At 42.3% G+C, this 20,595-nt stretch overlaps 1 protein-coding gene across 2 annotated transcripts in view; it reads left to right on the top strand.

Annotated features, from left to right (window-relative positions):
* The window catches only part of RAB1A (RAB1A, member RAS oncogene family), a 45,129-nt gene that overhangs the window by 19,803 nt on the left and 4,731 nt on the right, over positions 1-20,595 (top strand). For both annotated transcript variants that reach the window (XM_030828291.1, XM_030828292.1), the window contains exons 2-3: positions 5,517-5,589; positions 13,719-13,814. In XM_030828291.1, coding sequence (XP_030684151.1) covers positions 5,517-5,589; positions 13,719-13,814 — 169 coding nt within the window. The remainder of the gene's footprint in view (positions 1-5,516; positions 5,590-13,718; positions 13,815-20,595) is intronic.

The following is a 20,595-nucleotide window of genomic DNA, read 5'->3' as shown; positions in this document are numbered from 1 at the left end:
TGCCTCAGCCTCCCGAGTAGCTGGGACTACAGGCGCATGCCGCCACGCCCGGCTAATTTTTTGTATTTTTAGTAGAGACGGGGTTTCACCATGTTAGCCAGGATGGTCTCGATCTCCTGACCTCGTGATCTGCCCACCTCAGCCTCCAAAAGTGCTGGGATTACAGGCGTGAGCCACCACGCCCGGCTGGCTCCTGTATCCTTTTAACATGCCGTGCCCTCATTATTTTTTCCCCCCTAATATTTTGGCCAAAAATGTTAATCAAGGATGGCACAAATTTTCTGTAGCTGTATCTCACAATGAAAGAGGCCTGATTAAAAATGTAAAACTAAAATGTTCTCTGATCTCTTAGCACATGCTTTGTAAAAGGCACAGTGCTAGATCCTTGTATACATAGATGAATAAGTCAGCTTACCTTCCACACCCACAGATAGCTATGTCAGACATAAGGGTGGAGAAACACAGACCCCAAACTTCTCGAGGGTAGAAAATACGAAGTTATAGTAGATTAGAACTACAAAAAGCTAGAGGAAGTTCTGAATTGGAAGCAGTGGATAGGATTTACTAGAATAATTTACGAGGGTGACAATTGTAAATCTTCATAGGTTTCTTTTTTTTCCGTTTTCTTTTTTTTTTTGAGACGGAGTCTTGCTCTGTTGCCCAGGCTGGAGTGCAATGGCGCAATCTCTGCTCACTGCAACCTCCGCCTCCTGGGTCCAAGTGATTCTCCTGCCTCAGCCACCCAAGTAGCTGGGATTGCAGGCATCTGCCACCATGCTGAGCTAATTTTTGTATTTTTTTTTTTTTTTTTAGTAGAGACGAGGTTTCACCATGTTGGTCAGGCTGGTCTTGAACTCCTGACCTCAGGTAATCCACCCACCTTGGCCTCCCAAAGTGCTGGGATTGCAGGTGTGAGCCACCATGCCCAGCCAAATCTTTGTAGGTTTCTAAACTAGCATAATTTAGTTTTTTTCACTTAAGTCAAAATTATATTATTATAGGATAAAAACTTAGTGATCCGAATTCATGAGGAATGAAGAATAAATACATTTAAAGTCTTACCATTTGCTAAATTGGTCTTGGCTCTTTGTACCAAAATTCTGTCCTTGTGCTCTCTAATTTTATATTTGTATATTTTCTATCAACATTTTTACTGTGTGGTGTTTTGTAAATTATAGAAACATTTTAAAGCAAACTCAGAACAATGAATTCTCACGAATATTCAGTATATTTACAGTTGAGAAATAAACTACTTCTGTAGTAGGTAATTTAAAATGTCCCAATGCAAGTTAACCTGTCACTGATCACGCTATTCAGGTGTGTGTCTTTGATAAGGGGAGGTGGGGAAGTTTGTGGGTTTGATTTTATTTGCCTTTCTCATGTGACTGTTGTCATGTTAGTAAACAGATGGTTTGCGAGAGAACCAGTAGTCTTTTGCAAAGATTGTCTTATACAGAGCACTCAACTCTTCATGTTAATGAATTTAAGCCTTAAATTATTAGAAACTCATAAATAATTTTTTTTATTTGTTTTTTTGAGAGGGAGTTTCACCCTCATTGTCCAGGCTGGAGTACAATGATGTGATCTTGGCTCACCGCAACCTCCGCCTCTCGGGTTCAAGGGATTCTCCTACCTCTGCCTCCCGAGTAGCTGGGATTACAGGCATGCACTACCATGCCCGGCTAATTTTGTATTCTTAGTAAAGACGGGGTTGCACCATGTTGGCCAGGCTGGTCTCGAACTCCCAACCTCAGGTGATCCACCTGCTTCAGCCTCCCAAAGTGCTGGGATTACAGGCTCACTGAGCCACTGTGCCCAGCCATAATGTTTTAAAATGAGTGTTATATTTGTAAAACTTAAAAAAAATGTAGTGGTTGAAAAAGGTAATTTAAAAAAAAATTGACTATTAATTTCTTGAAACCATAATGTAACTTGTAATGCAATTAGGAAGTCTTCATGTTTCTTTCTTTCTTTTTTTTTTTTGAGATGGAGTTTTGCTCTTGTTGTCTAGGCTGGAGCGCATGATCTCAGTGCACTGCAACCTCTGCCTCCTGGGTTCAAGTGATTCTCCTGCCTCAGCCTCCCAAGTAGCTGGGATTACAGGCGCCTGCCACCACACCCAGCTAATTTTTGTATTTTTAGTAGAGGCGGGGTTTCATCGTGTTGGCCTGGCTGGTCTTGAACTCCTGACCTCAGGTGATCCACAGCACCTGGCCCCGTTCATGTTTTTTAAAGCTTTATGGTTGCTCTGAAATAGAGTTGTTGATTTTTTTTTTTTTTGAGACTCCTCTTTTGCCCATGCTGGAGTGCAGTGGTGCGATCTGAGCTCACTGCAACCTCCACCTCCTGAGTTCAAGCAATTAACATGGGTCAGCCTCCCAAGTAGCTGAGATTAAAGCTGCCCACCACCATGCCTGGCTAATTTTAGTATTTTTAGTAGAGATGGGGTTTCACCGTATTGGCCAGGCTGGTCTGGAACTTCTGACCTCAGGCGTGAGCCACTACGCCTGGCCTGAGTTGTTGATCTTTAAGGTGATACTTCAGGCAACATCTGAGGCCCAGTACAGTCCTTTACTTCAACTGGGTCCAGTACAGTGAATTCAGGGAATGTTTTTGAGTGTTTACTGGATGCCTGGCATGGAGTTCAGGGAGATTGGTACATTGAGTCCAGTTGTTGTGTTGAAACTTCTGTTTAAAAACCTCCCTACTAAGTTCCAGCTACTCAGGAGGCTGAGGCCTGAGAATCACTTGAACCCTGGAGGCAGAGGTTGCAATGAGTCGAGATCAAGCCACTGCACTCCAGCCTGGGTGACAGAGAGAGACTCTAACGACAACAACACCCCCCAAAAAACCAGCCTACCATGGTAGTGTCAGTGCTGTGATAGTTTTGCTTTCTTCATACAGGTAAATTCTTAACATATACTCATTGTTAATGTTCAGTGTTCAGTATTCTTAAGAGTATTTGGGGCCAGGCACGGTGGCTCACGCCTGTAAACCCAGCACTTTGGGAGGCTGAGGTGGGCAGATTACCTGAGGTCAGGAGCTTGAGAACAGCCTGGCCAACATGGTGAAACTCCTGTCTTTACTAGAAATACAAAAATTAGTTGGGCGTGGTGGCACATGTCTGTAATCCCAGCTACTTCAGAGGCTGAGGCAGGAGAATTGCTTGAACCTGGGAGGTGGAGGCTGCAGTGACCCGAGATTGCTTCACTGCACTCCAGCCTGGGCAACAGAGCGAGACTCTTGTCTCAAAATGAACAAACAAAAAAAGAATATTTGGGGCCAGGCATGGTGGCTCACACCTATACTCCCAGCACTTTGGGAGGCCAAGGCGGGTGGATCACTTGAGATCAGGAGTTGGAGACCAGCCTGACCAACATGGCTAAATCCCGTCTCTACTGAAAATACAAAAATTAGCCTGAGCAACAGAGCAAAACTCTGTCTCAAAAAAAAAGAAGAATATTTGGTTTAATTAAGAAGGAACCTTGTCAATAGTAGTAAAGTCAGCCAGCTGAACTGCCAAATACAAATTGTTGGTATTAGGTATCAATCATTTATTAAGGATAATATTCTACAATAGTGATCTTTTTAAAAATTTTAAAATCTCAAACGGAAAGGATGTCTAGTTCATTCTATGCTTCAGTCCCCTCTTGTGATTTACTTGTTTAAAAGATTTTTGTTTCCTTCTCTGACTTCTGTTTTGCTGCTGACTGGCACTTGGGATTTTTAAAAAATTATTTTCCTCATATATAATTAAAGACAATAAGTATAACAAGTATAATATGGTAATTTGCTAAAACCCAAACAGTGTTTTAAGTAATGCATATCATTATGTAAACCTATGTAATAGTTGAATATTCAACTATATATAATATTCACAAAGATAATCGCTTATAGAAGTTTTATATCCTCTCTTCTTTGGCAGTGCAATTAAAACGAAAAAATAAGTTTTATGTCTTGTTTACATGTAAATAATCTAAATTGTGACGTGGTTTTCACTTTAGCATTTTTTGGAAAGTAAATCAAAAAGGACAAAATACGTATATCTTCTACAAAAACGATATATAAATTCTAAGGTTTTTGTCCTTTTGAAATTGCTTAAAAGAATGCATAGAACTGGTGTCTGAGTTGGGAAGGATCTATGAGGGATTTCCTTGGAGACCATGGGTGAATAATAATGTTGTCTTAGTTCCATGAAGGAATCTCTGGGGATAGTTTTTGAGTTAGGCCTGGCAATGTTAGAGATACATAAAGATAGCCTCGTTTTATCACCAGGTGCGGTGGCTCACACCTGTAATTCCAGCACTTTGGGAGGCTGAGGTGGGCAGATCATGAGGTCAGGAGATCGAGACCGTCCTGGCCAACATGGTGAAACCCCGTCTCTACTAAAAATACAAAAATTAGCTGGGCGTGGTGGTGCATGCCTATAATCCCAGCTACTCGGGAGGCTGAGGCAGGAGAATCACTTGAACCAGGGAGTTGGAGGTTGCAGTGAGCCGAGATCGCGCCACTGCACTCCAGCCTGGCAACAGAGCAAGACTCAGTCTCAAAAAAAAAAAAAAAAAAAAAAAAAAAGAGAGCATGGTTTTCAATGGTTCTGAAAAATGCTTTAATACAAGTGTAGAGTGTTAGTCAAGTTTTGCACTTGGATAAACAGCCTGTGAATTTACCACATTTCTGGTTTCTAATATGGGCTTTCAGAAGTTAAATGAACATTGTTTTGAGGGGAGAATTCAGAGAGAAGGATCATGAAAACCCCTTCATTGGAGGAATGCTATGAAATTATTTGATCTTGGAATTTTTTTTTTTTTTTTTTGAGACAGGGTTTCCTTCGTATTGCCCAGGCTGGAGCTGGAGTGCAGTGGCATGATCTCTGCTCACTGCAACCTCTGCCTCCTGGGTTCAAGCAAGTCTTCTGCCTCAGCCTCCCGAGTAGCTGGGATTACAGGCATGCGCCACCATGCCCAGCTAATTTTTGTATTTTTAGTGGAGACGGGGTTTCACCATGTTGGTCAGGCTGGTCTTGAACTCCTGACCTCAAGTGAAGTGCCTGCCTCAGCCTCCCAAAGTGTTGGGATTACAGGTGTGAGCCACTGCGCCTGGCCTGATCTTAGAATTTGAAGGAGAGACTAATATTTCATGGGCAAAAACAATGAAAAGTTACCTTTCTGTATTCTAATACGGTAGAGGAGTGGGATTTATTTAGAATGTTTTAAGTATCTTAGGCAGTCCAAGAGTGCATATCACTTATTTTTCTTTTCCTTCTTTCTAAGTGGAAGTTCACTGATGTTAGAGATCATAGGTGACATTGCCTACTTTTTACATAATTTTGTCATGTTTAGTGATCTATCAGAAGGGCTGTGGCTGTTTGCAGTTTTGGCTTAAGCCATGCATGGGCTTTATAGGAGACGTAGTCTTCACAGTGAGTTGTTATTTGTAGCTGTGTTTTTGTTATGTATAGCTTACAATAATGCAGTGTGCTTTTTATTAACATCATTTTCTTTTTCTTTTTGCAGTGATTATTTATTCAAGTTACTTCTGATTGGCGACTCAGGGGTTGGAAAGTCTTGCCTTCTTCTTAGGTTTGCAGTAAGTTGAAGTTGAAATGTCTTTACAATTAATGGTACAATTAATGCTATGTATGTTTTCTAGGTAGATAAAAAAATTAAACAGTTTTATTCAGAATAAGTTTTTTTATTATAAATTTTTTTGCACACAAAACAATAAATATTTTCTAAAAATACATACAAACAAAAAGATGCATATCAGACATATTAGGGAGGTTGCACATGGGAAGATGGGGAATAGAAATGGGGGGTAGGAATTAAAGAAAATAAATGAGAGAGGGACTTCGTATGGATCAATGATAATAACTCAATCCTCTATTTGACGAAGGAGAAGGAAGAGGAAGAAAAAGAAAGTGGGACAAAGGATCAGAAAGGGAGGAAAATAGAAAAAGGTAGAGTATGACTCCAGGGTAGACCTGTTTTGTTGTTGCTGGGTTGGTTGGTTGGTCTGTTTTTCATATGTTTTGTCATGTTGGCCAGGCTGGTCTCGAACTCCTAGCCTCAAGTGATCAACCCTCCTCGGCCTCCTAGAGTGCCGGGACTACAGGCGTGAGCCACCACGTCCAGCCCCCACATTGCGTCTGGCCTCTGTGGTAGATCTCCCAGATGGGGCGACTGGGCAGAGGCGCTCCCCACTTCCCAGACGGGGCAGCCGGGCAGAGGCGCTCCTCACTTCCCAGATGGGGCGGCTGGGCAGAGGCGCTCCTCACTTCCCAGATGATGGGTGGCCGGGCAGAGGTGCTCCTCACTTCCCAGCCGGGCAGAGACGCTCCTCACTTCCCAGACGGGGCGGCCGGGCAGAGGTGCTCCTCACTTCCCAGACCGGGGCAGAGGCGCTCCTCACTTCCCCAGACGGGGCGGCCGGGCAGAGGCGCTCCTCACATCCCAGACCATGGACGGCTGGGCAGAGGCGCTCCTCACTTCCCAGACGATGGGTGGCCGGGCAGAGGCGCTCCTCACTTCCCAGACGGACGGCCGGGCAGAGACGCTTCTCACTTCTTCCCAGACGGGGCGGCCAGGCAGAAGCGCTCCTCACTTCCTAGACGGGGTGGCGGCGGGGCAGAGGCGCTCCTCACCTCAGACAGGGTGGCTGGGCAGAGGCGCTCCTCACATACCAGACGATGGGCGGCCAGGCAGAGACGCTCCCCACCTCCCAGAGGGAGCGGTGGCCCGGCAGAGGCCGCAATCCCAGCACCCTGGGAGGCCAAGGCAGGCGGCTGGGAGGCGGAGGCTACAGTGAGCCAAGACCACGCCACCGCACTCCAGCCCGGGCAACACGGAGCACCTAGTGAGCGAGACTCCATCTGCAGTCCCAGCACCTCGGGACGCCCAGGCGGGCAGACCAGTCGAGGTCAGGAGCTGGAGAGCAGCGTGGCCAACATGGCGAAACCGCGCCTCCAGCCGGGGTGGTGGCGGCCGCAATCCCAGGCAGCCCGCAGGCCGGGGCGGGAGAATCATGGGAGCCGGACGCAGGGAGTGTGCAGCAAGTCGAGTATAGTCCAGCCTGGGCCATGGAGGGAAGAAAAAGAAAGAAAGAAAGAGAAAGAAGGGAGGGAGGGAGGAAGGAAAAGTTAATTCTTCCAGAATTTATGTATTTAAAGACTCCAAATATACATCCCCAGTGGTATCTTGGACTGTTAAATAGAAAAATATTGTTGCTGTTAAAAGAAATTCAGTGAAGTATGGTTATAAAGTCAGAATGTCTAATATTTTTGGTCAGAGTCTAACAGCAGTTCCAATATAGGCAGCAAGTTAAAGGGGTAGTTGGTGGCCTGTGTTGAAAGCGACTTGGTGAAAATAAATCTTAAAGTTAAACTTTAGTAGAATAAAAAGAAAAAGCAGAGCCCGGTGACGCAGTGGATCATGCCTGCAGTCTCAGCTACTCAGGATGCTGGCGGTGGAAAGATCACTTGAGTCAAGGAGTTTGAGACCAACCTGGGCAACATAGCATGACTGTCTCTGAAAAAAAAAAATAGTTAATAAAAGAAAAAGTAGGGTCTTGGACAAACTTCGTTTGCCAATGGCATAGTTGTAAATGCTGAAGCTGACAGATAAAGGACTTTTGACTTAACAGAATCCACAGTGTCCTTCATAGTCTTTATCAACTACCTTTAAATTTAGCATGTTTCCTGGCCAGGTGCGGTGGCTCACGCCTGTAATCCCAGCACTTCTGGGAGGCCGAGACGGGCGGATCACAAGGTCAAGAGATCGAGACCATCCTGGCTAACATGATGAAACCCCGTCTCTACTAAAAATACAAAAAATTAGCTGGGTGTGGTGGCACACGCCTGTAATCTCAGCTACTCGGGAGGCTGAGGCAGGAGAATCGCTTGAACCCAGGAGGCGGAGGTTGCAGTGAGCTGAGATGGCGCCACTGCACTCCAGCCTGGCAACAGAGCGAGACTCTGTCTCAAAAAATAAAAATAAAAAAAAAATAAATAAATTAGCATGTTTCCCTTCTTACTGTCTAGATCATTGTTTCTCAGAGCATGGACCAAAGACTCCTGGGGGTTACCAAGACCCTCTCAGGTAGCCCATGAGGTCAAAATACCCTACTAAGATGTTAGTATTTCTAAGGAAATATTTACTTGGTAATAATACTAATATAAAAGATGTTGGCGTTTTTCAGTGATGACATTGGCTCTGGTACAAAAGCAATGTGGGTAAAATTGCTGGTGGCTTGGTACATATCAAGGCAGTGCTAAGCTCCAAATTGTACTCATGGTGATGGCATTCTTCACCTCTGTGCACTCACAGGAACAAAAACAAGCCCTGCCATTTTTACTGAAGAATGTCCTTGACAAAACAGTTAAAATGATTAGTTTTTGAAAAATATTGATCCATGAGTATTCCTTTAAAAATATTTGTGAAGAAATGGGAAGTTCACATAAAACAATTTTTTTTTTTTTTTTTGAGACAGTCTGGCTCTGTTGCCAAGGCTAGAGTGCAGTGGCGTGGTCTCTGGCTCCCAGGCTCAAGCCATTCTCCCACCTCAGCCTACCAAGTGGCTGGGACCTCCCAAGTGGATGCGCCATCATGCCTGGCTAATTTTTGTAGTTTTTGTAGCGACAGGGTCTCACTTTGTTGCACAGGCTGGTCTTGAACTCCTGAGCTCAAGCAATGCACGTGCCTCAGCCTCCCAAAGTGCTGGAGAAAGCACTTCTTACTGCCTACTGGCTAGTGTGTTGGTTATTTTGGAGAAAAGAAAAGCATTTGTAGTTTTTTGAGTTGTAAGCTGAGCTAACTGCTTTATTTTTTTCTGTGGAACACCATTTCTTTTTTTTTTTTTTTTTTTGAGATGGAATATTGCTTTGTTGCCCAGGCTGGAGTGCAGTGGTGCATTCTCCACTCACTGCAACCTCTGCCTGTCGGGTTCAAGCAATTCTTCTGCCTTAGCCTCCCAAGTAGCTGGGATTATAGGCACCTGCCACCAAGCCCAGCTAGTTTTTGTATTTTTAGTAGAGACGGGGTTTCACCATGTTGGCCAGGCTGGTCTCGAACTCTTGACTTCGTGATCCTCCTGTCTCAGCCTCCCAAAGTGCTGGGATTACAGGCGTGAACCACTGCGCCCGTCCTTTTTTCTTTTTTTTTTAAACTTGAAAGAACAGCTAACAGATTAGAACAGAATTGGCTATTTGACAGATTTTCTCAGATGAACTGTGATAGTCATTTCAAGGGAAGTAGCTGCAAACATTTGTTGGCTGAAATAAAATTTAAGTTTACAATGGAAAATTAGAATTTGAAAAAACTTACAATTTGCCACTTGACAGTATCCTAAATACTTATGACTTTTCTGATGAGTGCCGATATTAATGAAGGTTATTTAAAAAATATTAAAATAATGTATAATTCTTTTTATATAACAGTTAAAAATAAAACCATGAAGTACCAGAATAAAACATAGGTGGCTCTTTAATCTTGGTGTGTGAAGGTATTTTTTAAAATAAGAAAAAAGAAATCACTGCTAAATTTGATTGTATTAAAATTAATTTATCACAGGCACAAAAATGTTAGAAAACTAATGGCACTAGCAAATATATATATATGAGGATTGGTATTCTCAATATATAAGGCACATTTGCACATCAATAAGAAAAGAATATTTCTCCTAATGAAAATAGTGGCAAATACATGAGCAGTCAGTTGAAAAAAGAAGTAATACAAATTGCCAGCTGGGTGCGGTGGCTCACGCCTGTAATCCCAGCATTTAGAGGCTGAGGCTGGCGGATCACCTGAGGTCAGGAGTTCGAGACCAGCCTGACCAACATGGAGAAACCCTGTCTCTACTAAAAATACAAAATTAGCTGGATGTGGTGGCGCATGCCTGTAATCCCAGCTACTCGGGAGGCTGAGGCAGGAGAATCGCTTGAACCCGGGAGGCAGAGGTTGTGGTGAGCCGAGATCGCACCATTGCACTCCAGCCTGGGCAACGAGCAAAACTCCATCTCAAAAAAAAAAAAAAAAAAAAAAAGAAGTAATACAAATTGCCAGTAAACATGAAAGAAAAAGCTCAACTTTATTGGTAATTAAAGGCCTTTAAGTTAAACTTAGGTATCATTTAATTTTTATTAAATTGGCAAATATTAAAATTAAGCATAATTCTTAAGCAACTCTCGGTAGGTGGGAAGAATCTAGCTATTTAGCCTCAGGTGTTTGTGCCTCAAGGAAAACCCTCTCTGGGATGTCCATTGCTTGAAGTCAAAGGTTTTCCAATAATACCTGGAAATTATTTTTAAAATGCTGATCCCCATACCCTCAAAATATTAATAGAGACAATTGTGGTGAGGACTATAATAAAGAAATGTGCAGTAAGCTCTGGGGGCACAGAGGGAAGAATCTATTGGCTGAGGAGTTGAAGAAATTGTTTGGACACTCAGTATTGCCTGAGCTCAAAACTGAAGGATGAATAAATGCCACATGACCTTGGGGCTGGGGAGTAAGTAGGGTTATGCAGAGAGAGGTAACTGAGGCTTTTCGGCAGAAGGAATAGTAACGGCTCAGGCATGGGAGTAAAGGTCACTTAGGGATTTACAAGAATTCAGCATTTCTTTCTTTTTCATTTTCTTTTTTTTTTTGAGATGGAGTCTAGCTCTGTCATCCAGGCTGGTGTACAGTGGCATGATCTCAGCTCACTGTAACTCCCACCTCCCGGGTTCAATTGATTCTCATGCCTCAGCCTCCCAAGTAGCTGGGATTACAGGCACGTACTGTGCCTGGCTAATTTTTGTATTTTTAGTAGAGATGGGGTTTCACCACGTTGGTCAGGCTGGTCTCTAACTCCTGAGCTCAAGTGATCTGTGCACCTCTGCCCCCCAAAGTGCTGGGATTACAGACCTGAGCCACTGTACCCGGCTAAGAATTCAGTATTTCTATCCAAGTACCTGGAGGATAGATGTGCTACATGAATATTTATTGCATTCATTTTGTTCTCTGCATTTTTTTTTTTTTTTTTTTGGTTTGAGATGGAGTCTCGCTCTGTTGCCCAGGCTGGAGTGCAGTGGTGCAGTCTCGGCTCACTGCAGCCTCCACCTCCCAGGTTCAAGCGATTCTCCATCTTGGTCTCCTGACTAGCTAGGTTTACAGGCGTGTGCCATCACACCCACTAATTTTTTGTATTTTTAGTAGAGACAGGGTTTCACCATGTTGGCCTGGCTGGTCTTGAACTCCTGATTTAAAGTGATCCTCCCACCTTGGCCTCCCAAAGTGCTGGGATTACATATGTGAGCCACTGCGCCCGGCCTCTACATACTTCTGTAGTACCTGATACTTATTAGGCACTCAATTACAACATAACTTTTTTTTTTTTTTTTGAGACAGAGTCATGCCTTGTCGCCCAGGCTGGAGTGCAGTGGCACAATCTCGGCTCACTGCAACCTCCACCTCCCAGGTTCAAGTGATTCTCCTTCCTCAGCCTCCTGAGTAGCTGGGATTACAGGCGCCTGCCACCACGCCCAGCTAATTTTTTGTATTTGTAATAGAGATGGGGTTTCACCATCTTGACCAGGCTGATCTTGAACTCCTGACCTTGTGATCCACTCACCTTGGCCTCCAAAAGTGCTGGTATTACAGGTGTGAGCCACCATGCCCGGCCCATATTTCTAAAAACATTTTCTTATAAAATGACATTGCCATTATCAACCTACAAAATACATTTTCCATTTGGTTGTTTTGTTGCTTAGTCTTTTAATCTAGAGTTTTATACCTTACCTTTTTATTTATTTATTTTTTATGTCATTGACTTTTTGCAGAAACGAGCACTTGTCCTGTAGATTGTCCAATATTCTAGATTTGTCATTTTGCTTCCTTGTGATGTCCTTATGCTTATTTATCCCTTTTTCTGTAATTAGAAGACCTAGAACTGCACTATCCTTAGAGTAGCTACTAGCTCTACATAGCTATTTAAATTTAAATTAATTAAAATTGAAAAAGTTTGGTGGCTCACACTTGTAATCCCAGCACTTTGGGAGGCCAAGGTGGGAGGATTGCTTGAGTGCAGGAGTTCAAGGCTTCAGTGAGCTGCGATTGTACTCCAGCTTGGGAGACATCAAGACCCTGTCCCTTTAAGGGGGAAAAATAATTGAAAAAATCAGAAACTTAGTTTCTTGTTTCACAAGCTGCATATGGCTAATGGCTACCATATTGGCTAGCACAGCTTATAGAACCTTTCCATTGTCACAGAAAGTTCTGTTTGGCAGTGCCGTTCTCATTAGACCTGATTTGATTAAGGTCCATCTTTGTTGACAGAGTACTTCTTAGGTTGTGCTTTGTGGTTCATGTGATGAAAGCCTGGTCTGTTCATTCATATATCTTTTCACAAGAAATATTTTTATTCCATTGTGAATAAAATTTCATGGCAGGTACTTGCGAGAAGCAGTTACAATTTTAAAAATTTAACATTGGGTTAAAAAATTGACAGGAAACATATATTCACAGGAGAACTTGTGCACAAATGTTCCTAGCAGCATTATTCATAATAGTCAAAAAGTGGAAACAACCCAAATCAATTTATGAATGGATAAAATGTTGTATATTTGTACATGTAATATTATTCAGCCAATAAAATGGGCCAGGCATGGTGGCTCACACCTGTAATCCCAGCAGTTTGAGAGGCTCAGGCAGTTTGAGACTAGCCAGGAGTTTGAGACTAGCCTGACCATCATTACAAAACCCCGTCTCTACTAAACATACAAAAATTAGGCAGGCGTGGTGATGCATGCCTGTAGTCCCAACTACTCAGGTGGCTGAGTCATGAGGATCGCTTGAACCCCGGGAGACAGAGGTTGCAGTGAGCTGAGATCATGACACTGCACTCCAGCCTGGGCAACAGAGCAACACCCTGCCTCAAAAAAAAGAGAATGAAGTAATGAAGTACTGTTACATGGTACAACATGGATGAACCTTGAAAACATTCTGCTAAATGAAGGAAGGCGGACACAGAGGGCCACATATTTTATGATTCCATTTATACGAAATGTCCAAAATTGGCAAATCTAAAGAGACAGAAAGTAGATTAGTGATTGCCAGGGAGTGAAGATGGGTTCTTTCTGGAGTGAAGAAAATGTCCTGGAATTCGTGATTGTAGTTCGCAGCCTTGTGAATGTATAAGGAGCACTGAATTGTCCACTTCAAAAGGGTGACTTTTATGTTATGTGCATGATATCTAAAAAAAAAAAAAAATCATAATTAGGAAGCAAGATTGACTTATAAGAAAAAGCGGAGTGAAGTGATTGTTGTTTTGTGGTGAATAACTTGGGTGGGTGGGTCGCAAGAGTTTTGCTGATTAGTGATTAGAAAAATTAATAATCATTGAAAATATAAAATATTTTTCTATATGATATATATAAAGAATTTGGCAAGAGATGATGTTTGGAAAAAATAAAGAAAGGCTATTGTAGAGATCTTAAGGAAAGAAGAAACTACAGTTAAGTAGTGCTTTGTAATCAGAATATGAAGTAAGTACTGAAAGTGGATGGAGTGGCTGTTTTCAGCATGTTATACTTTATACATTTCATTCATAAACTTGGACTTTAGATAAAAGTAAACATGATATTTTTTTATTTACTCTTGAACAACAGTTTTTTTTTTTTTCACTTAGACTTGCATCTGTTCCACTGAACAATACATTTAATTGTTAATTATTTCCCCTTTCAGGATGATACATATACAGAAAGCTACATCAGCACAATTGGTGTGGATTTCAAAATAAGAACTATAGAGTTAGACGGGAAAACAATCAAGCTTCAAATAGTAAGTGACTTGGCTAATAATTTTTTTGGAATTTATTTTGGTTAATTTGTAATGTATTGTTATTTTGTATATATTTAATATGCTAACAAAATTGAATGTAAAATGTCTTAAGAATCATGCACTTAAGATAGAAAAGTAGAATAAGAATTATTTAGATTAAAAATAATGTTTTCAAGATTACTTAAGCCTCATTGAATTTTCTGTTCATGAAGCAGAGAAACTCATGTTTTAAGTCAAACTTGGTCCTCATCTTTTTCTTTTATCAGTGGAAATCTAAGTTCAAGTTTACCTTGTCCTGCAGTGCAAATGTTATAGACCGTTTTTGTCTTTTACTGTGCTAAGTGCATAGAACATTAAAGGAACCCTAGGAAGAGATTCTTCACATGTGGCTCAATTGAAGAGAAGTACTTATGTAGTTTTGTTTTAAGTATTTTTCTTAGACAATGTGTGCACCAACTCTGTAGAAACACAGAATTTTGTTGGAAAAAAGAACTTAGTTTTTGTTACATGTTCATTTTACTGCTCAAAAAAATGAATGCTGAAAGATTTAATGACTTGCCTACAGTTACTGGTAGAACCAAGTGACCGAAGCTCTGTCTTCAATATTTTGTGTCCCTGTGCCATCCTATCCCCCTTATCCATCTTTACACCCCCAGCCCCCAATTAAATATAGGCAATTATAATAGTTCAGTTGTGCCTCTTCAGTATGGGTCTGAGTCCTGTCAGTGTGGACATATCTGTGGTCTTTTAAAAGATAAATCAGTATTTTTCAGAGTAGGCTATTAGCAAGAAGTAGGCTATAAACACAGGAAACTGGTGACCGCCCCTTTTCATGGAACTGGTGACACATGGAATTGGAAGGAGTCCTGCATTGGGAGTCAGAAGACTTAGATTTGTTGTCTTGGTTCTAGTATTTACTTGTTAGAGAATCATGGGTTTGTGTCTCTGGGAAAAAGGCCGAAGTAACCCTGAGACCCAGTTTCCTTTCTAAAATGTGTGTGATGACACCTGGTTTACTAATTTATAAGGTAGTTGTGAGAACCAACTCTAAGAGCTTTGTGTATGTGACAATACATGTGAAAGCCCTTTGGAAACTTTTGGGCAGTATATAGATACTACTTATGATATGACAGGCCCAGATAAATGGGTGTTTGATAGGTTAAGTTGCTCCCTTTCCTTATATGATTCTGATGAGGAAAAGAAGGTACGTTACAAAAGATAGGTGGATGTGGATATTGATATAAGTAAACACACTTGATGTGTCAAATTAGGACTTGCAAGGATTTAGTTTTCAGAAATAGCTTGAAATACTTTCAATCAGTGAACACAAATTACCCTCCATATTTTTTTCCATGATATAAGTACAGTGTCAACCTTTTATTTGGCACCATAAAGAGTACATAAAGATCTACCCAAAACTGTACTTTAAAGTACTGGTATGGAATAATTGTATTACCTGTGATCATTGGTGTTCATAAGATTTGGGTGTGTATTTGTGTGTGAAACATTCATATTTTACTTTCCTGTGGCTGGAAGGGATCTTATAGGACACTCTTTGTCTGTCTTTCATCTTTAATAGGAATTTCTTTTCCATACCTGAAGGCCTCATTTTGAACATTTTGTTTGTTTTTTTATTTTTTGAGATACAGTATTGCTCTGTCTCCCAGGCTGGAGTGCAGTGGCGCGATTTCGGCTCACTGCAACCTCCGCCTCCTGAGTTCAAGTGATTCTCCTGCCTCAGCCTCCCTAATAGCTGGGATTACATGTGTGTACCACCATGCCCGGACAATTTTTTTTTTTTTTTGAGACGGAGCCTTGCTTTGTTGCCCAGGCTGGAGTGCAGTGGTGCAATCTCAGCTCGCTGCAACCTCCGCCTCCCAGGTTCAAGCGATTCTCTTGCCTCAGCCTCCTAAGTAGCTGAGATTACAGGCGTGTGTCACCACACCCTGCTAAATTTTTGTATTTTTAGTAGAGACAGAGTTTCACCATGTTGGTTAGGCTGGTCTTGAACTCCTGACCTCGTGATCTGCCTGCCTCGGCTTCCCAAAGTGCTGGGATTACAGGCATGAGCCACTGCTCCCAGCCTTCGGATAATTTTTGTATTTTTCGTAGAGATGGGATTTTGCCATGTTGGCCAGGCCGGTCTCAAACTCCTTACCTCAAGTGATCCACCCGTCTTGGCCTCTCAAAGTGCTGGGATTACAGGCGTGAGCTGCCACGCCTGGGTTTTTGAACATTTTTAAGAAGCTTACCATTTTTTCGAAATAGCTAGTTCCATTTTATACATAACTTCGGCCAGGCATGTTGCCTCATGCCTGTAATCCCAGCACTTTGGGAGGCCGAGGTCAGAGAGTCACTTGAGGCCAGGAGTCAACATAGCTCCTGTGACCAGCCTGGTCAACGAAGAGACTCCATCTCTACCAAAAAAAAAAAAAAAAAAAATTAACCAGGTGTGGTGGTCGATGCCTGTAGTCCTAGCTCCCCAGGAGACTGAGGTGGGAGGAATGTTTGAGCCCAGGACTTCAAGGCTGCAGTGAGGCAAGATTGCACCATTGCACCCCAGCTTTGTGGACAGAGTGAGAGACCCTGTCTCAAAAGCAAAATAAGGCTGGGTGCAGTGGCTGTCTGGGCGTCGTGGTTCACGCTTATAGTCCTAGCACTTTGGGAGGCCAAGGTGGGCAGATTGCCTGAGCTCAGGAGGTCTAAGACCAGCCTGAGCAACATGGTGAAACCTCATCTCTGCAAAATATACAGCAAAGAACAAAAAAAACACAAAACCTCTAGTTGCCAGTTATTTTATTTACTTATTTATTCCTAGTGATTTCTTTTTTTTCTTTTTTCTGAGACAAAAATCTTACTTTGTCTCCCACGCTGGAGTGCAGTGGCACTATCTCAGCTCACTGCATGATTCTTTTAGAGACATATTAATTCTTTATATTGAGCTGAAGCCTGTTTCCTTTTACTTCTGTCTCTTCTTATTCCTCTGCCTTGTAGAGCTGCCTGAATCAGATTAATTCCTCTTTTATTGGCAAGCTTGCCCTTCAGATTGATGTTATCACAACCTTTCTTCTACCTCTGAAGTTCCTCATTCTTTCCTGTAATGATATTTTCAGAACCTTGTGCAATTTGGGTTATTCTTACATTTTATAAATGCCTTTTATTAAATTTGATTTCTTAAATCAAGTATGAGATATAACACATGAGGTAAATCCTGTCTTGATTTGGAGCCTGAGTGAATTTCTGTCTTGAACTTCAAGGGCTCATGGCCCTTTCTTCTTCTTAATCAAAGACAACCATTTGTTGTTTCAGTAGCCATATTATTTCTAGTTTGGGTCTTAAGGTTTTTGATTTGCTTGTTTTTTCTTTTTTTTTTTTTTTTTTTGAGACGGAGTTTTGCTCTTGTTGCCCAGGCTGGAGTGCAGTGGCGTGATCTTGGCTCACTGCAACCTCCGCCTCCCAGGTTCAAGTGATTCTTCTGCCTCAGCCTCCCTAGTAGCAGGGATTACAGGCATCTGCCACCACGCCCGGCTAATTTTGTATTTTTAGTAGAGATGGGGTTTCTCCATGTTGGTCAGGCTGGTCTCGAACTCCCGACCTCAGGTGATCCGTCTGCCTTGGCCTCCCAAAGTGCTGGGATTACAGGCGTGAGCCACCGTGCCTGGCCGATTTGCTTGTTTTTAATTAAAATGGGGCCTTGGCCAGGTGCAGTTGCTCACCCCTGTAATCCCAGTACTTTGGGAGGCTCAGGCAGGCAGATCACTTGAGTTCAGGAGTTCAAGACCAGTATGGGCAACATGGCAAAACCCCGTCTCTACCAAAAACACAAAATTCAGCCAGGCATGGTGGTGTGTCCCTGTAGTCCAAGGTGCTCAGGAGGCTGAGGTGGGAGGATTGCTTGAGCCTGGAGATGGAGGTTGCAGTGAGCCAAGATCGTGCCATTTGCACTCTAGCCTGGGCAACAGAGCGAGACCCTGTTTCAAAAAAAAAGAAAAAGAAGAGGGTCTTACTTTACACTTCTATGACTGGTGTTTTAAAAATCTAAACACAGGCCAGGCGCGGTGGCTCACGCCTGTAATCCCAGCACTTTGGGAGGCAGAGGCACGCGGATCACAAGGTCAGGATTTCGTGACCAGCCTGGCCAACATGGTGAAGCCTGTCTCTACTAAAAATAGAAAAAAATTAGCTGGGCGTGGTGGTTCGTGCCTGTAATCCCAGCTACTCGGGAGGCTGAGGCAGGGGAATTGCTTGAACCCGGGAGGCGGAGATTGCAGTGAGCCAAGATCGCACCATTGCATTCCAGCCTGGCCACAGAGCAAGACTCCTCTGGAAAAAAAAAAAAAAAACTAAACACAAGATTTTACTTTTAATCCTATCATTTCCTCTTGCTCGGCTTCAGTAATCCTTCAAGTTTTCTAGGTCTTTTGAAAATCTTGATTCTGTTGATTTATATTTTAATTATCTTTTCCTTTCAGCTTTTCCTGTTCAGGTGTGACATCTGGGTCTTTATCTGAGTTTTGTTAGATTATAAAACATTCAGCAAGGTAGGGCAGGTACTGAGTCCAGTTGTACACCATGGAAGGCCTCTTTCTGTGATTGTTCATTCATGAGGCTTTATGAAAATGTCTATATTACACCAGGCACTTGGAGGTTACAGAGATGAATAAAACATAGCCCCTTAGGAGGCAGACAGTGGGAGAGACAAACATGGGAAAAAGTTACTCTGATTATGAGGGGTAATGAGAATTACATATGAAGGAAAGTATTATTAGTACTGTTAGGATTTAGTGTCAGGAAAGTTTTCAGAGTAGCAAGGAAACATCAGAAATTTTACTCTTTCTGCCAGACATGGTGCATGTATTATTCTGTTCTCACACTGCCACAAGGAACTGACCAAAACTGGGTGATTTATAAAAAAAAGGTTTAATTGACTCATAGTTCTGCATGGCTGGGGAGGCCTCAGGAAACTTACCGTGGCAGAAAGGGAAGCAGGCACGTCTTACATGGCAGGAGGTGAGAGAGTGTGAAGGAAGCAAAGGGGGAAGAGCCCCTTATGAGACCATCAGATCTTGTGAGAATTCATTCACTATCACTCAAATGGGGGAAAACCATCGTCATAATCCAATCACTTCTCCATAATCCAATCACTTCCCTTAGTGATTACAACTTGAGATGAGATTTGGGTGGGGACACAGAGCCAAACCATATCAGTGCCTGTAGTCCCAGTTACTTGGAGGCTGAGGCAGGAGGAACACTTGAGCCCAGGAGTTCAAGATCTGCTTGGGCAACATAGCAATACCTCCATTTCGGAAAAAAAGGAAATTTTACTTTTGGATGCCATTGCTTACTTTAGTCAGCTATAACTTCTTGTTGACATTTAGTCAAAAAACAATTTTTCCTTCTATCTTTGTGAAAGAGGTTGGTGAGCAAGGAAGAAAAGGAAACTTATTTTATTGAGCAGCTTCTATAGTCAGGCACATTTTACAAACATTAGTTCATTTAAACCCCTTTAGCTGTTGTACAAGGTGAATGCTATCTAGCATTTACAGATGAAGAAACTGTTAGGTGACTCTCCCTGATATTAAATAACCAGGAACCTGGATTTGATGTTTTGAAGTCAGGGTGGCTTGATTCTAGAGTTCATGCCTCCTCCAAGGATATACTGAAAGGCTTTGAGCCTCATTTTTTTTTTTTTTTTTTTCTTGAGACAAGATCTGGCTCTGTTGCCCAGAGTACAGTGGTGTGATCTCAGCTCACTGCAACCTCTGCCTCCTGGGCTCAAGTGATTCTCCTGCCTCAGCCTCTCGAGCAGCTGGGACCACAGGCGCACGCCAGCATATCTGGCTAATTTTTGGATTTTCTAGTAGAGTCGAGGTTTCACCATGCTGCCCAGGCTGGTCTCGAACACCTGAGCTGAAATGATCTGCCTGCCTTGGCCTCCAGGAGTGCTGAGATTACAGATATGAGCCACTGCGCCTGGGCTTGAGCCTCTTTATTGATTACTATCTAACTAGTCTTCTGAGCTCTCAGGCTTAGTAATTTGGACAAAAAAGGAAATAAAGTTGTGATTTGTGTTTTTATTTGCTTTTTTAGATTAACAATTATTGACATTTTATATTATTTGTCTTATTTTTTTCTAGTAGTAGAGTATGTTAAATTATAGACATTTGATATTTTACTCCAAAATGCTTCAGTATGCATCTGTATTTTGTTATCACATCAAATAGAACTGACATTAATTCCTTAATACCCAGCTCATCTTCCAGTTTATCCAAAATTGCAACTTGTTTTTAGCTCCATGTTGGCTGGGTCAGGAAAAGAAAGCGATTTCACTGAATACTACTGAACTTTTTTTTTTTTTTTTTTAATTTTGTCATTTAAAACCTTAGTGAGGCTCAGTCCACAGTCATTCCCCTTGTTAAATCTAAGGCTTTGGCCAGGCACGGTGGCTCACGCCTGTAATCCCAGCACTTTGGGAGGCCAAGGCAGGTGGATCACATGAGGTCTGGAGTTCGAGACCAGCCTGGCCAACATGGGGAAACTCCGTCTTTACTAAAAATACAAAAATTGGCTGGGCGTGGTTGTGGGTGCCTGTAATCCCAGCTATTTGGGAGGCTGAGGCAGAAGAATCACTTGAACCTGGGAGGTGGAGGTTGCAGTGAGCCAAGATCACGCCACTGCACTCCAGCCTGGGAGACAGAGCGAGACTCTGTCTCAAAACAAAAAACAAAAAAAACCCCCAAAGATTTTTACATCTAAAAATTGAGTTTGCCTCTAGATATTT

Source organism: Nomascus leucogenys, chromosome 14 (assembly GCF_006542625.1).
Source record: "Nomascus leucogenys isolate Asia chromosome 14, Asia_NLE_v1, whole genome shotgun sequence".
In the NCBI taxonomy this organism is placed as follows: domain Eukaryota; kingdom Metazoa; phylum Chordata; class Mammalia; order Primates; family Hylobatidae; genus Nomascus; species Nomascus leucogenys.
The sequence above is the reverse complement of the archived record's forward strand: the minus strand, read 5'-3'. Positions and strand labels throughout refer to the sequence as shown.